At 40.3% G+C, this 23,327-nt stretch overlaps 2 protein-coding genes across 6 annotated transcripts in view; both read right to left on the reverse strand.

Moving 5' to 3' along the window:
- Positions 1 to 6,001: 6,001 nt before the first annotated feature.
- Positions 6,002 to 18,144, reverse strand: ALDH8A1 (aldehyde dehydrogenase 8 family member A1). Of its 2 annotated transcripts, XM_064413252.1 has the most exons (7): positions 16,887 to 17,919; positions 12,748 to 12,895; positions 12,214 to 12,369; positions 10,355 to 10,504; positions 9,511 to 9,767; positions 8,548 to 8,709; positions 6,002 to 7,141 (listed from the first exon to the last, which is right to left on the reverse strand). In XM_064413252.1, the coding sequence occupies exons 1-7, from the start codon at positions 17,022 to 17,024 to the stop codon at positions 6,689 to 6,691; spliced, it is 1,464 nt and encodes a 487-aa protein (XP_064269322.1). In that variant the 5' UTR covers positions 17,025 to 17,919; the 3' UTR covers positions 6,002 to 6,688. The 2 variants fall into 2 exon arrangements, with proteins under 2 accessions (XP_064269322.1, XP_064269323.1); XM_064413253.1 differs by lacking the exon at positions 12,214 to 12,369 and having other exon boundaries at positions 16,887 to 18,144.
- Positions 18,145 to 19,462: 1,318 nt separating this feature from the next.
- HBS1L (HBS1 like translational GTPase) overlaps positions 19,463 to 23,327 on the reverse strand; it is a 58,500-nt gene continuing 54,635 nt past the window's right edge. For all 4 annotated transcript variants that reach the window (XM_064413247.1, XM_064413251.1, XM_064413249.1 and 1 more), the window contains 4 exons: positions 22,859 to 22,967; positions 22,156 to 22,256; positions 21,081 to 21,225; positions 19,463 to 20,131 (listed from right to left, as the gene is read on the reverse strand). In XM_064413247.1, coding sequence (XP_064269317.1) covers positions 20,120 to 20,131; positions 21,081 to 21,225; positions 22,156 to 22,256; positions 22,859 to 22,967 — 367 coding nt within the window. In that variant the 3' untranslated portion in view covers positions 19,463 to 20,119. The remainder of the gene's footprint in view (positions 20,132 to 21,080; positions 21,226 to 22,155; positions 22,257 to 22,858; positions 22,968 to 23,327) is intronic.

The raw sequence follows: 23,327 nt of genomic DNA on the forward strand, positions 1-23,327 counted from the left end.
TGCACAAAGAGAAATTGTCCAATTGTAGGATTATTCATCTTTGTTAGAGCCTAAGGGGTTGCTTAGAAACTGGTGTTTCCCAGCTGTATCTCAGTCAGAGCTGTGATTTCACTACATAAATGGAGTCAATATGGAGTCAATATGGCTGGAACATTACAACATTTTCTTCAGCATTCAGGGCTCATAGTTTTAAAAAGCAGATTTCTGACAGCTCCCTCAAAAAGAAATTATTTCTGTGTCTGTCCAAATACATAACAGTCCAGCTAAAAATGATGTTTCTGTCACACAGTATGCCCATTAAATAATTCATATCACTGACTAACACTGGTGAGAAGTGGTATGTAGTAGCAAAACAACAAGTGAATCTGAGTACATGGCTGCATATTTCTAAATATTAATTAGGAAGGAAAGAATGAGCATATTTAAAAATCAAACTGGAATGTACCTCTTGCTGTATTTTGTCCTTAGATAGAACATTATCATCCTTACATCCAAACTGCATGAACTGTAATAACTTAGCCAAACCTCAGGAAGAATAATGGGAGGAATTGCTTTCCTCCCCAGTGGTGAACGGCTACATCTTTCAGGCAAAGAAGCACAGTTTGCTTTGGGAAACAATGTTCTAGTTCTACTGTGGAAAAGAGGTATTAGTCGGACCCTGGGAGGAAAAGTGAGTCTTGGGCAGGATGACAGCAAAACCACAATCAAACTACCAGCTGACTGTCAAAGGTAGACATTGATTTGTATCAGCTGAGGGGAATGTGACCTCCCGTGAACCCTTGTTCTCAAAATAAGGTAGTTGTATTATTTAGATGAGTGGATGGTGTTAAGCATGACAAATACATAGCATGTTGTACAAGTATAGAGAGCTCAGGAATCTAAAAAACTTGTTTTCTTTCGGGCTGCTCATGGAAAGAAACTGAACAGGGAAGTAAGGTCTCAGACCAGAGTGAGAGTTTCTTTGGAAGTACTTGGATCAATACTTCAGCTTGCCCTTCTAACTGAAGCCCCACACTGTGGAAACTGCATATCTAAACAGTTATGCACATACACATACTTATTTTTTAAACATAAGCAAAGGTTTCAAAGCATATCACCAACAGAGGAAGCAGCCTGAAGCTCCTTGCAGGGGTCAACTGATTAGAAGAATCCCACAGCGCTGTAACAGCAAATTTCTCTCTGAATCACCAACAAATTCTAGCTCTTGTGGCTCTTATAGAATTTTGGTTTTCACCCTTGTCCCATATGACTCAAAGCCACAAAGGCCAGAGATACATTTGACCATCCAAAAAACCTCTCCACACTACGCATTTGAGTAGGCAAAACAGACAACTCAGGAAAAAAATGATGAACTGTAGGAATATAATTACGGGTTACAAAAGTATCCTTTCCATCCTTAAAAAACTTTGTGCAGTTCTGGAAGCAAACCAGCACAGGAAGGAGGTAATTTCCTAATCAAACTTCAAAGGTTATCTTATCAAACCTACTCAATGTCCTCTACTTGGAAAACTGGCTCCAGAGTCTCCTTGGAAAACAGCGACTGAAATACAGCCATTCAGCAGGACTGAAATTACCTACTTTCAGCTAATAAGTACTCATGTGAAAACATGGATATTTCACCACAAGAATCCCAAAGAGAAGCCCAGACAGACATTCTGCTGTTTCCACCAACAAACATTTTGGCATTCATCCTGAGGACAAGAACTCATATTTTCTTCAGTGAAACACAGTCAATGCATTGCAGCCAAGTAAGTGTAAACAAATCAGTTTAAAAAAATTAAGGCAACATTAGGAAATGTTCCTTTTTTTTTTTTTTTTTAAATAAGTCAACCTCTGAAAATGTCATTTTACAGCTGCAGAAGACTTTGCCTGACTTTTTTGTTGGGTCAGCCAAACTTGAAGAAAAACATGAAATATCTCTGTAACCAAGGATAGACCACTACTTTAATAGGCACTGCTCCCAAAGGAAGAGAAAATCCAATTACTAAAATGGTAGCATAATCTTTTCATTATTATTTCAGGAGCTCAGAGTTAATTGGACAAGTTTAGCTCCCTGTGAATGAATGTGTGTCCTCATTTCACAATAAATAGTCTGTAATTACCTCCATTTCTCTGAAACCAGGAGATAGCTCTCATTAGCAATACCCTGGAAGAAGCCTATTGTGGGTTTGAGTAATATTACAAACCTCATCATTATCATATCTGGGCACCCCACAGAAGCTCTTACACACAGAGAAATGTTCTTATTTCATCTTTCATGTAACTGCACAAAGGCCCCACTTGCCTATGGGGAAGCTGCACAAGTGCTTTTCCCTCAGCCTCACTGCAGCCCAGCATCTGTCTGTCACCTCCTCGTGTCCCAGTGGGCTCCTTGGACCAGGCACTCCTTGCCAAGCTGCAAGGTCCAGCACACCTTCCCAAAGCACAGGGCAAAAACAGAGTGGTAGCATCCAGGTAAGAAACCTTGGCCTGATCCACCTGGCAGGTCACAACTTCCTCTTTCCGCCTTAAACAACTGCCCATCCAGGACCCTTGTGCTACCTTCTGTGGGAGCATCTGCATTTTCTAGGATATTATTAAGGACACCTGATGCCAGAGAGAAATGCCACAAGGCAGGCTGTGCTGTGGTTAACTCGTCACCCACCAGAGAACACACCAGTCAGGTGTGCTGCACCATCTGCTGTGTTTTAAGAGACAAAACTTGCTCTTCAACACAGAAGCCCAGGAGTATATCTGCCCCTCTGGACACTTCAATGACCCCTGCAATTGCTTCCTTGAATATGAACACACACACACACGCACACACAAAAGCTGTCTTGGCAAAACTGGTGTTTGTGAAGCCAAAAGGTGTTGTGACACATCATCCAAGTCCCACACTAAAAGGACTTTCTTCAGAATTTGGAGTTATTTTCCTCCCTCCAAATCTCTCTGTTAAAGAGAACAGGAATAGATGCACAACATGACAGTAGTGTTACATACAAAGATAAAGATTACTTGCAGATTTAGCACAGTTCTTATTCTCTGCAACATCATGCTGGCCCTCCTGTTAATTGCAATGATATGACAGAGCTCAGGCTGAGTTCTACACTGTTGGGCTGCTTTGGCTGAACTCCTATTCTCACACTGATTGCACTTTCCCTCATAATCTCCAAATCCATTTCAGCTGCTCCTTTTCAGGAGGCAGCACCATACACACAGTTTCTGGCTGCATAACTAGCCTTCAGCTGCACTAAGATGCATCCTGTTTAACCAGTTACAGTACTGCAGGGCTTCCCTCTTTTTCTCATTATACCCCAATCTTCACCTAAATTACAACTGTTATCAACAGAGATTTGAGGTATTCTAGAAAAAACCTTGTGCATTGTTGTCCCTTAAGTACAAACATCACCCTCCAAGCACAAAAACAAATGCTTGGAAAGGAGGGGAGCAGAATTCAATGAAGAAAATGTCCCAGAATTTCCTGCAACTGTTGTTAGTTTCCTTTATTCATTATATTTAGCTAACTATAGCATATTTAATGACCATCTAGGGTGGAAAGTGACACCCTGGTTTTACTCTAAGACTAAGAAAATTTTATTCCGTTCTCATTTTTCACTCTCCCACCACACAGAAAATCCTCTAATTTAATAAGAAGCTTGAGGACAAGTGCTTGGACACATCAGCCAGTATTCTCGTCAGAGCTGAGACAGGTGTTGAGCTCAAGCTTCAAGTCTGAGCAAAAACTTAAACCTAAGCCCTGAAGACAAGCCTGGAAAGAAACTCCTCACTGTTCCCTCACAATCTCACTCTCTTCCCCCCCCCCCTTTTTGCTTTATTTGTTGTTGTTCATAAGAGGAAAGTCTTAAGTATCTGATTCTACCTGTGAAGTTGAATCTTAAGGTATAGCTTTCTGAAGTTCAGAAATTCAAAGCTTGGGTTTTAAAGTCAGTCTAGCTTACTAGACTGGTTTACATTCTTGTTCTGCACATTTAAGTTACACATGAAATTTTCTCTGACCCAAAATCAAGTCTGTTTCCACCCCTGAGTTTTACAAATGTCTTGCTCTGCCTACGTTACAAACACTGTGGGAACATGAACATAGCTTGATTTTAATATAAACATTACAGCTGATGTCTCCCCTCTCCAAACTACATGCAGAGTCTCCCCAAGCAAAGCTGCTTTCAGCATTATACAATAACTGGGTACAGACATAAATAGGCTGAGAAAAGATCTGAAATAGAACAGAAATAAACCTATCCTAACTGAGAGCTGTAAAGGATGGCAAATATATTAATACTTCCCCATGTAAAGTAATAATCTCACACCAGTGAGATAATCTTCTAGTGTTAAACTGAACTGTACTCACTCCATCAGTAAGAATTAACAGATGGAGCAACTCTTTGAGATTTACATAACAGTAATTAAACAAATCCTCACAATGGCCACATGATTTCATGCTCATGCCAGGGCAGTCTACAAAAAAAAAAGCTTTACTATCATGTTGGAAAATTCCAGAACACGTAGCCTGAAGAGCTCCGCAAGAGCCATCAGCCTCATAACTTGGATCAGCCTGCCTCATCCTCCAGGATATCCTCTTCACTGTCCACTTAAGAGTGAGAGCAGAAAACTCAGAAACAAAGCAGCTGTAATAGGCACCTTCATCATCTGTAGGAAGAAGTCCCATGGCACCTCCTTCACTGCCACAAGCACCAGCAGCTCCCTTTGGGGCTAGGACCTGAGGCTGGAGGTAGGCATGGGAAATGCAAGAATTACCCATTACTACTGGCAGGAACTGTCCCCACTGATAACACCCTCACATCTGTACATGTGTGAATGTCTAGTAATCTAAAAGGGCAAGAAATAAGCAAGGTACTTGAGCTGTACATTTACAACTGTAAAAGGAAGGAGTCTGCCCATTAGAGATGGAAAATGCAGAAAGGGACAGTATTTTGTATTTTCACATGGTCTCTCCCTCCTGCACAAAAGTCAGCAGCATCATTAGCACCAGCAGACTTCCCTTACCTCTCTGAGGTGCTGGACACAGGGATGACAGAATGGGGCTCCCCAGAAGTTCACCTCTGAGAAATCTTCAGTCATGCTGGACACAGGGCCACCACCTCTATATCCCACACCTGGGGGTCCTGCAGAGCTCTTTCTCCACCCCACCCACAACTCCACCTCTGATGTCTTGGGCTAGAATCACGTAGCTAACACACAGACCTTTGTCTCCAGCATGTGAAATACATCTAGAAATCGCCCATCACATTTGACGATAAAATCAACTCCTGAAAGCAAATTAATCTCATTAAACCTGAAACTAGACCAGATCCAGATTGCGGAAGGTATCCATCCATTTCTGCTAATTGTGCAATAGGCCATCTGCTGTTGCTGAAAATGTCTGCCCCCCATCACCCCCCAACAAATGAACTGTTTCACAGCTTTTGGGTTCTTGTGCTCTTCCAAACAGGATGTGTAAATAGAAAGGAAACTGGCAGAATGAAACATGCACTGATAGCTGTTTATTCCCCTCCCAGCTGAGTGATGGGGATTAAAAACATCAAAGCAGGTGTTCTGCTGCCACCACATGGTCATGATTAGTCCTAAGCATTTTTAAAATAAAGTGCTTCCTCAGAATGCATCAGCTCACTAAGCCCAGAATTTTTACGTATTTCCTTAACATGCCTTTGGCTGGGGATTCTTGTACCAAATCCATCAAATGCCCACAGTTCCAGCATGGCTGCTACCTCTGCCCTGCAACCAGGTGGAATCCTGTGGAGGTGTATCCAACTCCATTTCTCTTTTTGTGGAAAGCAAACAAGTTTGTGAGATACCTGATTAAAAAAATCCCTGCAAGCAAAAGGAAGAGGAAGAGTTGGAAGTGGCTTTATATTTTAGTGACAAATATTTCCAACAGTTCATTCTCTCAGGAGTAAATTCTGGATTCTATTAAAGAAGAGTGACGCTGTTTGTGATGCAGCCAATATTTTTGTGCAGAGATGCAAAAACCACTATCACTGAGGTCTTGAAGTGACAAAAGGCTTTAATTTTAAAATAGACAAGAGAACAGGTATTAGGATGATTCAGCTCCCAACCATAAAGAAGGTTATAATTAAAACATTTATTGGCTCTGTGAATATCAACAGAATGTCATGACCCCATGGTTTAAAACCACTTAGCTGGTTGAAAAGAGTTTCTCAGGCTTTCAGTGTAGTGTAGTATCAACCCTTGTCTGATATCAGTGAAGTGCAATATGGGTGGATGTGTGGACGACACTGTTTAGAGTGAAAATGAGCTGATTCCCCTTTACAATATCAGTCTCACCATGTAGTACTTGTTACTTTGTCCCTCAAGGTAATTCACAAACCAGAGCTACTGTAATATATTACTCTTTCTCCAATCTGCCTTAAAGGGACAGATTTTTGAAGCAGGAATATCAAAAATATCAAAAATATTCAGGATCTGTAAGACAGGCAAGTCATCTGGCTTGAGATGGGTTGACTGTGGAGTCCACACTGACCTTTTCATCCAACATGAAAAACTGACTTTTACATTAGCATTTGGGATGATCATTTTCAGCTGTCATTGATATTACTTGACCAAAGTTCAAGAAAGGAATGGCTACAACAGCAGTCTGTATTCTAAGGAGCCATTTTTGGTAACTCAAATTGCTGTCATTTAGTTCACTCTAAAATACTTCCGTTGACATATGTCAGTGCTTTATTGTGATAGTTTTGACCTCAGTAAAGAACTCGTAGGAATCCTTTGCTCCCTCCCTGCCTATGCCTGAGGCTTTCATCCCACCAAATGGCAAGTTCAGGTCTCTCACAAGCCAGCAGTTGGTCCACACCAATCCAGACTGCAGCCTGTGTGCCACCCTGTGAACGCGTCCCACGTTGCCAGACCACACCGTGGCTGCCAAGCCGTATTTCACACCATTGGCTCTTCTGATCACCTCCTCTTCTGTATCAAATGCTACCACACATGTCACAGGACCAAAGATCTCTTCTTGCATGCAACAGGATTCATCCTTGACTTCAGCAATTACTGTGGGCAACATGAAATAGCCTTTCTGGTTGCCAGGTGGGAGGGCCAAAGGATCCACTCCCTCTCCACAGAGGATCCTGGCTCCTTCAGCCTGGGCTTTCTTCACGTAGGTCCTTACCTGGGGAAGCAGCAGAAAAACATCACTGCTAAAGGACACCAAATCCCAAGAGTTCACACATCAGCAGAAGCCCCTGAACAACTCCAGCTGGAACATGCTGCCCTCTTACAATAGAGGGCAGCATTCCCTAAATTTTGTTGTAATGCTTCTTTGTAAGCAAAGCTGGGTATTTCTTGCTGAAAAAGTAATTGTTTTCTTTTTCCTAATACTTACTAGCCTAGCAGACAACACTGCTGGCCCTTCCCACTAAGTATGGTCAAAAGGGTAGGACTCAGTGAAAACACAAGTGGTTCCAGAGCCTCTCTCCTCTCCCCCAGGAGCAGTTTGCCATGTATCCCATACCATGGTTCACTCATTTACTCCAAGAAATCAGTAGTATTTTCCTGCCTCACAGGCAAGACTTTTCAATGTTTACATGCCACTAGGACAATGAATGGTACAGAAAATCTCATCAATAAATGATTAAAGATATTTCCACGGCTGCTGCTACCATATGCTTGCTACCTTGAACACACAGGATGTTCTGTTGATCTGCTTCTGCTGTTCTGCAATCGCTGCCTGGTTTCTCTCCTTACAGAAAGACCACAGAGATACCACAGGACTTCCTTATCTTTTTCTTCTTTTAGGCACCTTGGTAGGTAAAACGTGGAAGTTCTCTGTGGTGCTACAGACTAAGGTCCTCAGGAAGTGGGTGTTGCTACAACTCTACTTCAGAACAAGAGAACCTGAAGAACCTTCTGAGGCATCAGGGAAGCATATCAAAGGTCTGGCTTTCTCTCACTCTGTGGTTTTTTGGTCTGCTTCTTGCGTCAGAGAGTTCTGGGATATAAGCATCTGCTCTCCCTGAACTCTGACACCACAACTTTCATTTCATATAAGCCACTAAAGCAGACTGTGTCTAACTGTGCACCATCTCAGCTGCTCTCCACACAGCTAGACCATTACAAATTACTGCAAGCAGTTCTAGGAAACTGTTCTGTACAAGCCAGAATTTGCCAGAGTGATATAAAAATAAAACTTTTACCTTGTCAACTAACTTATTAGGTAAATTAGTGATCTTTGCAAATGCATTATTAAAATCCAAGAAAATGTTGTTGAACTCTAAGATTTGTGAGTATAAATTCAGGACTTAAAAGAAATTATAATTATCTCATTCAAACAGGAGGAAATATTCTTTTGCCATTTTAAATTATTTTCCCCAGGGAGTTTGATTTTTTTTTCAGCGTAATCACATGATCCCAAGCCACAGGCAACAGAAATCTCATTAAAAAGATACCTTATAATGGCTTTATCATCCCTCAAAGCTGATCTTGGAGATGACAAGATCCTTTCCCACATAGTCCTGAAACTACCTTTTAGCCCTCTAAAAGATGAGATGAAATCACATAAACTCCATGTAGCATCACCTTTTCTAGATGCTCTTTACTTATTAGTGCTCCCACATCAATTGTAGGATCTGAGGGATTCCCAGTCTTCCACTTCTTGGCCTCAGCCACAAACCTCTTCAAAAACTCACTGTAAATTCCCCTCTGAACAAAGATCCTGGAGGTGCAGAGACAGATCTCACCCTATCAAAAACAAAGAAATAAACTAGAAATCAACAATATTGGTTCATAATACATTGCACTATTGACATATATTAGGAATTACAACCCAGTTCACTTGTGTGCCTGCATTCTTGGGAGTGCAAACTACGTTAACCAGCACTGCAAAGTGCGATTTTTTTTCCAGCTAAAAAACAAAAGGAGAAGGAAAAGGCAAAACTGTGTCAATATCATGCAATCACCACCATAAGTAAATTTAATTTTATAAATTACATGTTTTCTTCTCCAACATTTTTTATAGGAAACATGATTTCCAACTCTGAATGATCCCACTCCATTTCCTGATAATCTCTCTGTGATACCAACCTGTCTTCCTAACATTTGCCCAGATACAATTTCCTGGCTTTGGTGCTCTCTCCTGAGGGTGGTGATGAGGGAAGAATAATGTTGGTAAAATTTTTGGGGAAGTCCCCTAATTTAATTCTAACAAATCAACAAGCTTCCCACTTTCTTACTCAGTGGAACTTAAAGCAGCTGCTTCCATGAGAGATAAAAAATCTATGTACTTTGAGAGGAGTAATAACACCTTGTTATCTTCTGATGGAGAGCACAAGGAAGAGCCTTTATTACTCTGTGTCCCTCCCTGTGGAATAATGAAACCTTTGTCATATTTTTCTACTTAGGATCTTCTCAAACACGATCTTGAAATAGACCTTGACCATCTGAGATTCAGATCCAAAGGTAGGCGCAGCGTGCACACAAACCCTCAGACATGGTCCCACCCTGCTGCCAGCGGGGTTTGTGTGTTACAGGGGCGAGAAGCACCTGGTTGGCAAAGCTGGACCTCACGGTGGTGGGGATGCACTGGCTCAAGTCGGCATCATCGAAGATGATGGCGGGGTTTTTGCCTCCCAGCTCCAGCGAGAGGCGCTTGCAGTGCGGAGCGCTTTTCTCCGTGATCCGCTGCGCCGTCAGCGTGCTGCCCGTGAAGGAGATCAGAGGCACGTCGGGGTGGCACACCAGGGCCTCTCCTGCCTTGGCCCCTGTTCCAAACACGACATTCACCACCCCAGGAGGCACCCCTGATGGGAACAAAGGCACACGGTCATTGTACCCTCCTGTCTCCCCAAGGGTGTCACTTCACTTTGTTTTGTCCTTGAAGTTAGAAAGTTACAGCAGCTCAAGGGCAAAATATACTAACTCTCAACTTCAGTTAGACAGCTCTATGGGTCATGGGTTAAATGATAAAAGCAGTCCCACTGATCAAACTTGTCTGACGCACATCACCAGAGTGGAACAAGAAATTGTTCTCCCAGTTTTAATTAATAGTGTAACAAATACAGCCGTGACACAGTTACCAAGAGCTGATTCTCACTCCTTTATTCTCTCATGGCTCCTTTGCTTGCACCACAGACTTAGGAGACACTGGTAAGTGCAGGAGGGGCAAAACTTTTCATCAGAAGATAGTGGGAAAAAATGAGCAAGAGCTGGATATGGAAAACAGGACAGTATGAGAACAGAGAAAGCCTTTTGTTCTCCAGTGCAACATTCAGCTACAGCAGTCTTTCCCAAAGCCTCTGAGCCCCTTCTGATTTCAACTATAAAACACCCAATGAACAGACAAGCATTTCCATTCAATTCCTGTTCCTTTGCATGCTGCAGGACTTACCTGCTTTCTCCAAGAGCTTGCACATCATCCAGGCTGTGACAGATGTCATCTCACTTGGCTTGGCAACCACAGTATTTCCACATGCAATGGCAGGAGCTATTTTCCAAGTCAACAAATACAGTGGCAAATTCCAAGGACTGATTAAACCAGCTACAAAACAAAACCACGAAGACAGGAGGTCAGTCTGCTGGGATACAAAACTCATTTCTCTGACCTCAAGAATTATATACACCAATTCAGATCTATGAAGGGAATTTGGCCATGGCTTTTATTTCCAGACAATATGTACAATAAATTTGCAGCATTTCTCACAGGGAGATAACGTCTTAAAAGACCTGTGCAAATGATTCTAAAAGTGATCAGCTGAGCTCTCTGAATAAGTTTTGCTGCTTCTTCAGGGCGGAATCTTATATTCTCAATAAGTTTTTTAATGTTTTGCAGGAACATTAATGCAAGGTTAGGCATAACAACAATTTGCAACAACTTGTCTGTGGTAATACTTTGTATTAGCAAAGAGCAAGTGAAAATAATTATAGAATAGTTTGGGTTGAGAGGGTCCTTAAAGATCATCTGGTTCCAACCCCTCAGGGACACCTTTCACTAGACCATGTTGCTCAAAGCCACATCCAACCTGGCCTTGAACACTGCCAGGGTTGAGGCATTGTCCATTTCTTCAGGCAACTTGTATCAGTGCCTCATCACCCTCACAGTAAAAAATTTCTTCCTAACACTTGTTCACGTTGAAGCCATTCCCCCTTGTCCTATCACTACATATCCTTGCAAAAAGTCCCCCTTCTCTTAAGCTCTCTTGCAGGTCTCTCAAGAGCTTTCTCTTCTCCAAGCTGAATGTGCCAGCTCAGATCACATTCTTGCTTTCTCTTGCTCTTTCAAGCTGTTTTTTATTTTTCAATTTTAATATTAAACAAACTCTGTATAATATACATCACACATTTTCCAGATAAATTTTAGTCTAACTTATGAGTGCCAAAATTTATCACTATATAAATTGTTGTTCCCATGAATTGCTGAAAGACCAGAATTATTTTCAGTAATTGCCTTTAGGAATATTTTCACTTTACATATTAGTAGGAAATTATGAAAAAAATCTGTAATTGTCATGTGTGACTCCTTACAAAAGCTACAGGATTTCTTTCTGTTTGATGGTGCAGATTCAGTGAGGGACTTTTCCTTATGAGAATAATTTTACCAGAAAAAGTCATGTTGTCCACTGCTCAAGAAAAGTTTTAACAGGGTCCTCTAAGTTAGCCAATTTTACGTTTTAAGTAATTCAAGTGAAAATGTGGAGAACTCACAAATATTTAATGTTATATGTTATTTGTGTTATATGTATAACATAACCTAATAATGAAATCATTACAACACTGCTACTTGTCAGCATAGGACTTTATTTTCTGAAGCAGCAGCAGCATCTAGTGGCTGAGTTCAGCAATTCCCCAGCTAGAGTGGCTTATTCACCCACGTGCACTCGGGTCACAGACTACTACTGCTTTCCCAAAGGAGAGAGGATCCCACTCTGCCCACTGGAGCAGGAGCTCAGTGCTCTGCACACTGCACTGACCCACAGCTGTAATGCTCACCCACAGACACACACGGACAAAACACAAGAAAGACTGTAAAGCTGACAGCAGTAGATGAAGCTTTTCAGGTATGCAGTCTTTTTTCTTTTTTTTGCCATGAAGTCACACAACTGACTTTACATGAAGTTGCTGATGCTTTAGCAGACAAGCCCATGTTTAGCACATGACTCAGAGATAATAAATGCTTTCAAAAACTCTTTGCTGAGCCCCTACGGAGGCAGACATTCTGCCAAGCATTTCAGCACGTGAGGATCATCATACCAACTCCCACAGGTGCCCTCGAGGTGTAGTGCACACAGCCCATGGTTGGCATTTCGGTGCACTCTGTGACGTGATGAAGGATGGAAGAGGCAAAGAATCGGAAGTTGTGCACAGCCCGAGGGATGTCCACCGTTCTGGCAAACGTAATCGTTTTTCCTGAAACAAAAGCAAACCTGCTGCTGTCATCATGGACAGAAACATTGCTTTAATAGTCTGCTCTCAAAGCTGATTGGTGTGTCTTTTGGGAAATGTCTTTTGTCCTGTGCCTAAGTAATCGCCAGCACAGTACAAATGTAGTCAGTGACAACAGCTCCCCTGTAGCAATTCCAAATATCTGACAACTGAAGTCAAAGTCAGTAATTCCAAAAAGCAAGAATCACCCAGGAATCCCAAATCCAAAATCTCCTCAAGGTTCATGTACATCTACTCCAATTTGCTCCAACAGTTCATACCATAAAAAAAAATTCATCCAAATTCTCCATTTCAATATTCAGCAAGGCACACTTATTTGAGATCAACTGTTCCAGTTCTTACCCTGATCCTTTGACTCTGCTTGTGCAAACGCTTCCAGGTCATGTTCAATCAGGTCTGCCAACTTGTTCAGGATCTGAGATCTTTCCAATGGACTTTTTGAGGACCAAATTGGGAAGGCATCTTTGGCAGCTTTGACAGCAGCTTCCACCTAAAAAAGTAAAAGAGGGATGGTGAATGCTAATGAAAGGCTTAAGAAAATATTTAACACTCAGCAGATAAATTTATATTTCAGAGACTAATAATCCAGACCACACTGCTGGGGACCTGACAATTCCTTAGAGCTTCTCCATTGTTATCAAGACACTACCCCATAACTCAAGAAGTGTTACTGAAATAGAATATCTAGAAAAGAAACTTCCACTGGAATTCTTGTTTTTCTCCAAATACAGTAATTTGTGGGCCACCCTCCAGGCCTGGAAGAAATTCTGGAATGGTCAACTGGCCAAACCAAAAAAAAATCTTTTTTCTCATGGAGGAAAGAGCAAGAATCTCCCCAGAGCAAATGCAGCTTCAGTCTCAACATGCACAACCTTTGCAACACAAGGGTTCAGCCACAGCAGGCAATGATGAAAGTAAGGGGCTGGATGTTCAGCTAGCTCTTGATTTCTACCATTTGGTTCAAGTAAGGACTAAGAATATATTTAGAGAATGGACACTCAAGAGGAAAATTTTGTCTTACCTGATCACAGCTAGAAATTCATTAATGCCCTCACGGGAAAAAAAAAAAATGTTCCCTTTTCAACTCTGGGAGTTTAGTCAGTTCTCTTACCAGACATCTAACAAAGCCTACAGGTAAGAATCATTATGTATTTATACAGATACACACCACTCCTATCAGTATATTGCCTGAGATGTACATGACTGATGCACAGTCCTTCAGCATGACATTTCTGAACAGTGGCAGATTACCAGCACTTTTCTGAAGCAGACCCATCTTCAAAGGATTAAAATTCAACAGAAGGCTTTCTGTCCCATCAGTCATTTCCTCTGGACTCTTAAATGGAAGTTACCTGCATCTGTCTGTTGATTTATAAGCAGTTCCTTCTTCATGTTTGCCAGTCTCACACTAAGTAAAGATGGTGATCAATATCCTTCCATATTCTAACTGCTCTATTTCCCAGCTTTGGCTTCCTATGTAACACTTATACCATACTCCCCATGTCTAATATATGTATCAAAGTGGTGGTTTAGTCACAGCTGTCGAAGCTGAGTTCCTAAAATTTTGCTCATACAATTTCTCCAGTTTGGGAAATCTGCCAAAATCAATACCTAGGAGGATGCTGATGTAATATTGATCAGACCATTATGACCTCCCTGAATGTTGCCATATTGCTAGTCCCAATGAAGTCACTGAAGGCTCCTTTCCACCAATTCCACAAAACTGAGTTCTGAATTTGTTCCTTCAGATTGTGACAGGTCCATCACAAAATAATTTACAGATATTCCAAAGACTTTTTAACTAATGAGGGCACAAAAGTTCAAGCAAGCAAAAAAATAAAATCTATATACCCCTTCTCCTTCCTCCTCCCACACACATCAGAATTTATGGGCCCTGTAAAAATAACACCCAGAGTTTGAAAGCAAGAACACCATCAGTGCAGGGGGCAAGGTGGGAAATAAACCAACGTGCAGAGTCACATGGATCACTGGCCAAGCTCAGAAACCTAGACTCTTCTCTTTCGACTGTAGTTCCACAACCTCCTGCTCAAGAGCCAATAGCAGCAGGCTGTCAGCCACTGAACAGCTGAAACAGGACCAAACCAGGCCTGGGAAAGGGGAACTGCAGCTTCCTGAGTGAGTCCAGTGCAGATGCCATGCTAGCCTGAAATGTTCACCCTCTGTGAAACCATACCACCTTCACTAATTAACTTGTTCTTCCACCCTCCCATCCTGTGCTGCTGCTGATCTGTCCTCTCCTCTGTGGCCTTTTCCACCAGGTGCTGCCAGGAGAGGAGACAGTCAATACTGTCTGCATTTTTAACCCTTCAGTGGGTTTAGAAAAAAGGACAAAAATATTGTTTTTTCACAAACAGCAGAAGAAAAATCTAGCAAAGGAAGGAATTAAGTGGAAATTAACGTAAGAAGAAAAAAGGAGAGAGATCTGTAGAGAAGAACTAAGCATACAAAGGTTAAACAGTTACTTAGTTTGATTAGCAAAAACCAGCAAAGAAAGTCAAGCCACAAAGAAAACATGCAGAAGAATTCAACTATGAACTCCTGTGTCTGAAACACTTCCTTCTGCTTTCCTCTTCTGCATGAGACAGACACAGAGAAACAACACACAATCCAGACCCATCATAAAAAGTTGCTATCAAAATACCCCATGCTGAACTGCCCTCAGGACAAGATGTTTGCTTTTGCAGAGGATGATATGCAGCAGCCAGGTTCTTCAAAGAGAAGTGTTTTTAAAGCAGATATTTGCCAGTACTAATTAGTCATCAGCCTGTCTTTTGGATATACAGGGCACCTGCTCATCTTGCTGTGGTACTGCCATGTAGAATTTAAGATATCTAGCTAGGGAACAAACTGACTCCTAGAAAAAAATACATTCAGTATTTTTGGCAGAAAGTGGCTAAAATAGCCACAACAGCTGACCTGGTATTAAACTCTGGGGTCAGCAACAAATTCACTTTGCTTCACCTAACTTCCCAGAAAAATCTACCAAGATAATATGCAACTGGACATTGAGCCTTGCTAGAAACCAGCACCCTGAGTCCTTTGTTGAACTATGGTCTAGATGCTTAATTGGTATTTCTAGATAGCCTCAAGTAGTACGTGATTGCATTTTCTTCAGCAAATTCCACCAGTCCCCAGTGGATGCCAGCTCTGCACAGCACAAACTTCTTGTGCGGTTGTCTAAAATAGGACTAAAGCACTCACCAAATTTACAGTTCTTTAATCAGGGTTCCCATTGTTACACACAAACACTGACTCAGAAAGCTGAAAGAGAAAAGCATTGCTCTTAGGATGCTTGAACTCTATCTCTAGAGTGACCAGCAGCCTCTGGCATTCTCAGATCTCTCTGGCTTTAATGATTTTGCAAATGAATGGACAAGAAGATTTGCTCCTGCACATCAAAGAGCAAACTTTTCAGGCATAATTAGGATTGGAATGAACTTACAGAGATATATTCCAACAAACCCAACCTGTTACTCTTTAACCCTTGGTCACCAGCATCTAACAAATATTTACCCAGTTGAAATTACAGTGCAAAGGTTTCTGCTGAGAGAAGCTGTCAATAAGGCTGAAATACAAGCAAAGTGAACAGGTACATACTGCAGTATTCTGTTTTAAAAAACATTTTCAAAATGCTGCCCATTATTTGACAATATTTTCCAAGCTCTCTGTGCTATCCAAGCTTGTCCAGTCACTTTCCTCTTCAGTGAGTTTGAAACACTATTTTGGACACAGACTTTAAGGTCCCCTATAAAGCAGCATCAATGAAACTGCAGCTCCCCCAATGAACATCACTGCCCATCCACACCCGAATATGTACAATGTTCCAGGAAACATTCACCCCAGTAGGGAGCACAAGACCAGGAAACCCTATAGATGCAGAGGACAGGGTATGTTATAAGGAAACACACTCATCACAACCACTGAATATCCAACTGCTAACACCAAATCCAGAGAGGTCTGAAAGCTTTTTACCATTTTCAGAGAAGAGACAGCAAGCCAAAAACCCTTTTAAATGAAAACTGCAAATCATCAAGACACTAAGGGGAGAACACAGTTGCATATGGTGCCTCTAAGTTTATTTACAGAAGAGATCAATAAACACTGTTCTCACAGATTGTTTATATTTACAGCCTGTCTGGGTGTTATTGTGAACTTATGCACAAGGCATCTCCCACCATGTGAGCTGAAGGAGTTCCATGCAAGCTACTGAAGCTTTATTGATTCACACCAGCTTGGAATCCAGATCATAACTTTCTAATAGCAAAATGTAAAAAAAAATGACAGGATTTGCTGCTGCAGCAGTAGATTACACAATACTACAATATAATCAAGGATTTACTTGTTTAGGCATTGACATAGTCATTTTTCTGTTCTCTCACCTCCAGCCTCTCTCACTCAAAAGGTTATTGTTACATGCATTTAACATTTTTCACTTTTTTGTACATGTGGATAGCACTCACCTCTTCTTTGCCACTGTCTGGAACCCTGCAATAGACATCTCCAGTGGACGGATTATAGGAGTCTATGTAGGAGGAACAAGGAACAAATTTTCCACCTATGAAGTTTTCCAGCACTAAGAGAGCCTTTGAGTGAGCCATTGCTGGCTGCTTGCTTCACCTGTGATTTTTTTCAACGAGGCATCAATTCAGATTAGTATGTCTGTATGTATTTGCACAGTGAGTCCGAACTCCTCCCCCGTCTCTCCGTCTTCCCTGCACCACTTGTTTACAATTGAGAACAAACCCTGGCAACAACAGCAGGAAAGATCAAAGGAGAAAAAAATTAGTATTACTGTGACCCTTGGCTCTTTTCTAGGAGTTGAAGCATGAGGGAAGAACAGGACAGCTGCTGAAAACCAGCTTTTCTCTGTCTGTAGGAAATGAAAGACTGAAAAAAAAGAGAGAAAAAGAATGGTTTAACAGGGGAATTTATACCTATAACACTTTTTGAAGTTACAGTTTGAAGACATTTTGCAACAACTAAACAAAAAAATTCAACAATCAAACATCTGGCCAGGAACCTGCTTCTAAGTGTCAGCAGACAAAAGACACTTAAGACCAGCATATCTGCAGCCCACGTTCACTGTTCTATCAGTACTTTTCCTTGTATCCCCAAAACCAATGCACCAATCAAACCAAAAGATTTTAAGCAATAAGAAACTCTTTTCCACAAAGATCACCAAACGTCAAACAATACAAACAGCTGAGTGACCCCTCAATTGAGAAGCACAATCCTACCTGGTATACTCTTATATGTTGTCAGAAATTCATCAGGTTTTTTCTCCCAAAAAAAGCAAGACACTGGCTGTCATGCTTTCCCTTCCATAGATATTCCAGTGGAAGCCCCTTACTACAGAGAAACCTGTTACATATAATTAGTTTTTCCATTTTTTATAATTAGTTTCCCATTAGTTTAGAACCTAAACTGCCCAGTAAGAGCTGTGTAAAAGACATTTTCTCCAAGACAATGCTGAGGATCATCACTTTTAAGATTGCATGCCACCTACTTGTTCTCCAGAGATATTCAAAACACTACACCCAGAGAGCAGTATGTTCTCACCAGGAGATTGTGAATATCTCAATCAGGAGTTTAGGAAGGTTTTGCATCCTAGACAACTGGCAAGCCATCAAGTTTCACGTGGATCAACATGCAATCATATTTTGATCGAAGAAAGGTGATATGCTTCTATTGCACAACAACAGATCATTTATGCTTCAACCAAGTGGCACCTCTGGGCAGAGTTCAAATCTGTGCTGAAAGGTAGTGCAGTCACGTTGAAACTGGATTATGTAATACCTCTGCTTCTCCCAAGCTGCAAACTGGGAAAGTTAGCATGCAGTAGCTTTTCAGTCATCACAGAAAAGTGAGCCTCAAAATTTAGTGCAAAACATGTGTGAGAAGAGTTATCAGAGGTTCACCCTGTATTACACTTCCTTGTCCATAAATAGTAAGGAATTTATGCAAGTCTTAGAACTGAAGACTGTAACTGCTCCCTGATTTAAGGGCAACCTAAAGATTTTCAAAGCTTGAAGGCAAGCTCAAGTGGAACCAGTTCAGTGCAAGAGCTTGGCAGTATAAATCTCTGGAATCCACCAAGGGCACCTAAACCTTCACAGTGGCATGTTGAAACTGGTAAATATTTAAGTGCAATTTTTGGTCTATAAAAAGACATAACAAATAGTGGTAATTCATAAACTTGCAGTAACAGTGTTCAGGTATTTCAGATTCATAAGTTTTACAAAGGTTATTTCCACATAAAGCATTGCTGATACTTCTATAAATATCCATGCAGGCAACAGTACAATTCATCAATGTGGTCAAGTGCAGGTAGCTGCTGAACTGGGGCTAAAGCACCTAAGTACAAAAGAAGTTATCTAATAAAAAAAAATCATGTAGGAAGAGTAGTAGTATGGTTCACAGACCATACCAGACTGTGAACTAAATAACTACAGCATTTTAGTGTTCTTCACTGCTCTGGACACAGCTTTACTTCAGTTAACCCCACAGACCGACACTCTGGAGCGAGTGCTTCAGTTCCTGCTTCCCACTACTAACTCTGGGCAAAGGTGAATTGTCTCCACTCTGCATTCACATATAGGTCCTGAAACACCTGAGGTCCTCTCAAAATTCCTACCAATATAACTTCCAAGTTGTAGTAAAGTGTGTCTGTCCTGAGCTGGAGGTGGCAGAAGGACCCTCCTTTAAGCTGGAAGGTTTCATCAGCCCCATTACTGAAAAGCAGGTAGGAGTTTCAGGCATAAGTCAGCACAATTTGGCTTTAGCAGACACCACAAGATTAAACTGTCAGCCTTTGTTCAAAAGAGCACTAAGTCTGGATGAAAGAGACGTGTACGCACAGTGGCTGCACTGAGTAACATGAGAAAAACTGAAATTATTTCTTCAGAAAGCCAAATTGGATGCCAGTTTCGCATTTTAACTCATAAGTTTACTCTGAAACTTCTCAGTTATGGTAAGTAAAGAATGATTTAACACAATTTAGGAGTGTTTAAATAACAAAAGATGAGGGAGACAAAAATGCTCAGACAAATTTATTTTATTATTCTCACTGTTTAAAAAATAAAATTAGCCAAAGTTGGCACAGCTTCCACTACACAGCAAAAGAAAATCTCTTTTTTCTTAAATAAATTTTGGGACAGGGAAAGCAATCCCATGATAATACTACATGCCATTCTCTTGAAAACAAGGTAAATAGGTTTGGTTTTTTTCCCCTGAATATGCATTCAATTCAAACCTAAAAATATTTTAGACCAATAAAGTCACTTTACTGAATTAATGTGCAGCAAAAAAGCAATCAAAGAAAATATGTAAACAATTTATGTCTGGAAGTAAGAAGTTTGTTTCATGATAATTCATCATCTTTTTCTCTAATTCAGCTTTCTAATATTTTTCCATCAACTTCTCTAAGGGCTAAATTCCACATGGAGAAACTCATGAGATTCTTCAGATCAAGAAGTGCAACACTTGCAGTTCCTTGTCAGTTGGCATCTTGTTCTGCAGCAGGAGAGACTGATGAAGGGATCCCCAGATGTCTCATACAATTCGACTTTTGTCACCACCATCTTCTCCCCAGTTAATTGCACTTGTTCCTTCAACTGAAATAACTGGATTCTTACTCAGAAGTTTGGATATCTGATTGAGTTTTGCTTGGACGGTGGAAATTCTGTCATCACTGTCATTCTTTAATCTAAAAATGTAATCAAATGGAAAAAACCCAATGGTGAAAAATTAAGTACTAAGTGTAAAATTATCTCGGCGTTTTTCAGTATTATATAGTTGTGGAAAAAACAATTCTTTTTCCACTTAAATTCTTGGAACAAGAAGACAAGTACTAAAATAGCAATTCCCAAATAACATATCAAGGAGGTTATTTAGTCCCAATTCTACAAACATTAGTCTAGCTCTAAACATTGCAGATCTAAAAATCCCATTCACCTCAAATTTAATGAAAAATGGGTTCAATCCATCCTATTTCTGGAACTTATTTAAGACCAGACAGATTTTTAGGAGCATTCTACATCCATAAGACCTGTGACTGACCTAGCACATCATTCCTACACATACACAGAGAAACCAGAAAAGCTCATGCTCTAATTCTAAGTTTTGACATTAAATGACTCAGGCTTAAGTTCTCAGTGCCAGAACTTGGTTAATGCACAAGATTTTTTAAAGGGACAGCTAGAGGGACATTCACATTTTTTGCTTCTAGTTGAAGATAAAACATTTATGTTTAGCCCCACAGTCTTTGCTTCCTCTCTGTAGAATCAGAAAATGTTTTTTGGCATCAGTAAGAATCAAATGTACGATTTTAACAGAAAAAGACGTTGGACCCAACCTAGACAAAGTTAAAATGGCCAACACTTCTTATTTACAAACTGCTTCCAGAATATTCATGCAGACATTTCAAAAAGACTGATATATTTCAATTCAAGGGGAAAGAGGAGAAATTCTAAACACAGTAATTTTTACTCCTAATAAATTAGACAGAATTATGACAAGTTTTCCTCACATCTTGCTGAAGCACTGTCTCTTCCTTAGCACAAAAATATTCACCCTGGGCTAGAGGGTGTAAAACAGGTCTTAACCATAACATCACTCCTCTGCAGTACAGAAAGTCTATTACAAAAATGCCATACCTCTGTAACAACTCCTGCAGCAATAGTGGAACCACTGTAGCGTAACATAAACCTCCCCAGCTCTTTAAAATCTTTGTACAACTCTAGAGCAACAGGTCTTTGAGTTTGTAGTTCTACTAGAGCATTCTGGCCTTTAGCCAAGAACCTGCAGGTAAAAAAGCAGAAAACTCTATTAGAAATGTATGCATGGATCAATAAAGAAAAGAACACTGAATAAATGGGAAAAATCATTTTAGAAAGCCCACAGTACAACTATCAAACTTGATTTCAAGTATAACCCAAGCCACGAGACTGAAAACATAGATGCCTTATTAAAATGTATACTGCAGGCAAATGAGTTTTCTTCAAAAACTTTTTGGCACTCACCACAGCGTTTAACAAATTGTTTTGAAGCTATTTATCTTATTAGCACCTGTTTTTTTCATGTGAGGTGGAAATCAATTCTTATTTCAACCCCACAGCTAAAGAGCCCATTCATTACTTTGCAGAAGTCTGCAAGTTTCAGCCATGAAATTTCTGGAAAAATTTCTAAAAAATTATTCTGAAAATCTTGTATGTCTCAAATAGCATTTCTATATTAATTTAAAAATATTATTTGAAACAACTAGAGTGTAGTTACTGTAATTGTATGGGAAGATACCCTAAATTTCTTTTGCACTGACACATTGTCTAGCCAAGTGTGTTTTAGGCAGTTAGAAATCTCCAAAATTATATAAGGATCCCATGCTTTAACAGTAAAAGAAGGAATACTGTTAAAAAAAAAAAAAAAGAGAGAGAGAGAGAGGGAGGAAAAAAAATCCTTTAAGTTAGGCACTGCTGATCTAGGATTCATTCCCAATTATGCAAGTGACCTTAGGCCTAAATCACTGCACTTCTCAGGTGCTCTGCAGTTATCAAGAGGGCAGGAGGTTTTTCAGTTTGCAAAGCACATTGAAATCCAAACACGAAACCAACTAAAACAATAAAAGCATATTCTTATAACATACAATTGATTCATAGTAGAACCTGTTTGATATACTGTGTATTAAACATCAACCCATTTCTTGAGTAATTATTAACTATTCATAACACTTACTTAGGTTTTTTCTTTGTCACTTCACCAGTACTTTTGTGCAGGACACTCAACAGTCTTGTAATAGTAGCAGGTTCACTTACTGTTTGATAGTGTAAAAGCACCTGAAAATATTTTTTGTAGTTATTAAACATCCTACAATAATCAGCAATCCTAGGTGTTAATAGTTGAAAGCAGCAGCTTGCTTTTGATTTTTTTTAAACAAATACTTATAAAACTTCTCTCACAGGAGTGTGTGCCTCACACCCAGTAACTGTTCCTAAACTTTGTGATCACAACCGATATGACACAAAGGCCATATTTTATGTCATCATAAATATATTTTTCATCCTTTAGTTTGGCTTTTGCCACCTCAATGCAGTTCTGTAGCATGAACTGATATTTTATTTATTTTTTAAAAGTATCTTAAAAGGTATCTTACACTTAAGTGCATCACTATATTTCCACAAGATGTGAGCTTCTAAAGCCTAGCTGTGGTGGAACTCACATTCTCTGAAATGGCTCAGCTATGTAGTAAAAGCCAGTAAGGAAATGCATAAACAGGCACAGTAGCCCCTTCTATCCACTTCAAATTACAGAATAATCTGTTTCCTCTGGAGAGACAGAACCACTTCTGGATTCTGACTGTGTCTCATATCCAGGAGGTCAAACAGAGAGAGGAAAAGTCTTGAGCAACCTGCCATGAACACAGTTTTCAGAGACTTACAGGAAATCCTTTAGTGATTGGAATCTCAATATTGAAGATGAGAATCCGAGCTCTGAACCGAGTGCAAACTTTAATGGGTTCCTTGGGATCACAAAATACACAGCCCACACTAGAAGAGAGAACAAAAAAAAAAAAAAAAAAAATCAAACAATCTCTTGACATAGAAGTGTTCAATAAGTATCCTTTTCCAGTGCAGTGATTAAGACAAGCAAAGAAAAAGCAACACCGTTTTAATGTAAGCAGGGCGGTGGGGGTGGGGGGGGGTTGTAGGTGTGTGGATCTCCAGGAACACTGTATCGAAGCCTGTAACAAAATGCGTTCCTAGACAATGTCTACCTTATTTTGTGTGTATGCATGAAGGGCTCTGTCTAGTTCAGTGAACAATTACCTCCATTGCTAATCAGTTTCTGAAAATGTCATTGTTTCCTGTGCGTAGATATTTTTAAGAATTAGACTTTCATTCAGAGAT

The sequence above is a fragment of the Passer domesticus genome, chromosome 3 (genome assembly GCF_036417665.1).
Source record: "Passer domesticus isolate bPasDom1 chromosome 3, bPasDom1.hap1, whole genome shotgun sequence".
NCBI lineage: Eukaryota > Metazoa > Chordata > Aves > Passeriformes > Passeridae > Passer > Passer domesticus.

Coding starts and splice junctions, on each gene's coding strand:
- ALDH8A1 (XM_064413252.1), bottom strand. CDS start 17,024: ATGGCTCACTCAAAGGCTCTCTTAGTGCTGGAAAACTTCATAGGTGGA. Junction 12,896..16,886: donor CAGACAGTGGCAAAGAAGAG/GTGAGTGCTATC, acceptor TTACTTTTTTAG/GTGGAAGCTGCTGTCAAAGC. Junction 8,710..9,510: donor GGTCCAGCTTTGCCAACCAG/GTGCTTCTCGCC, acceptor TGTTTTTGATAG/GGTGAGATCTGTCTCTGCAC.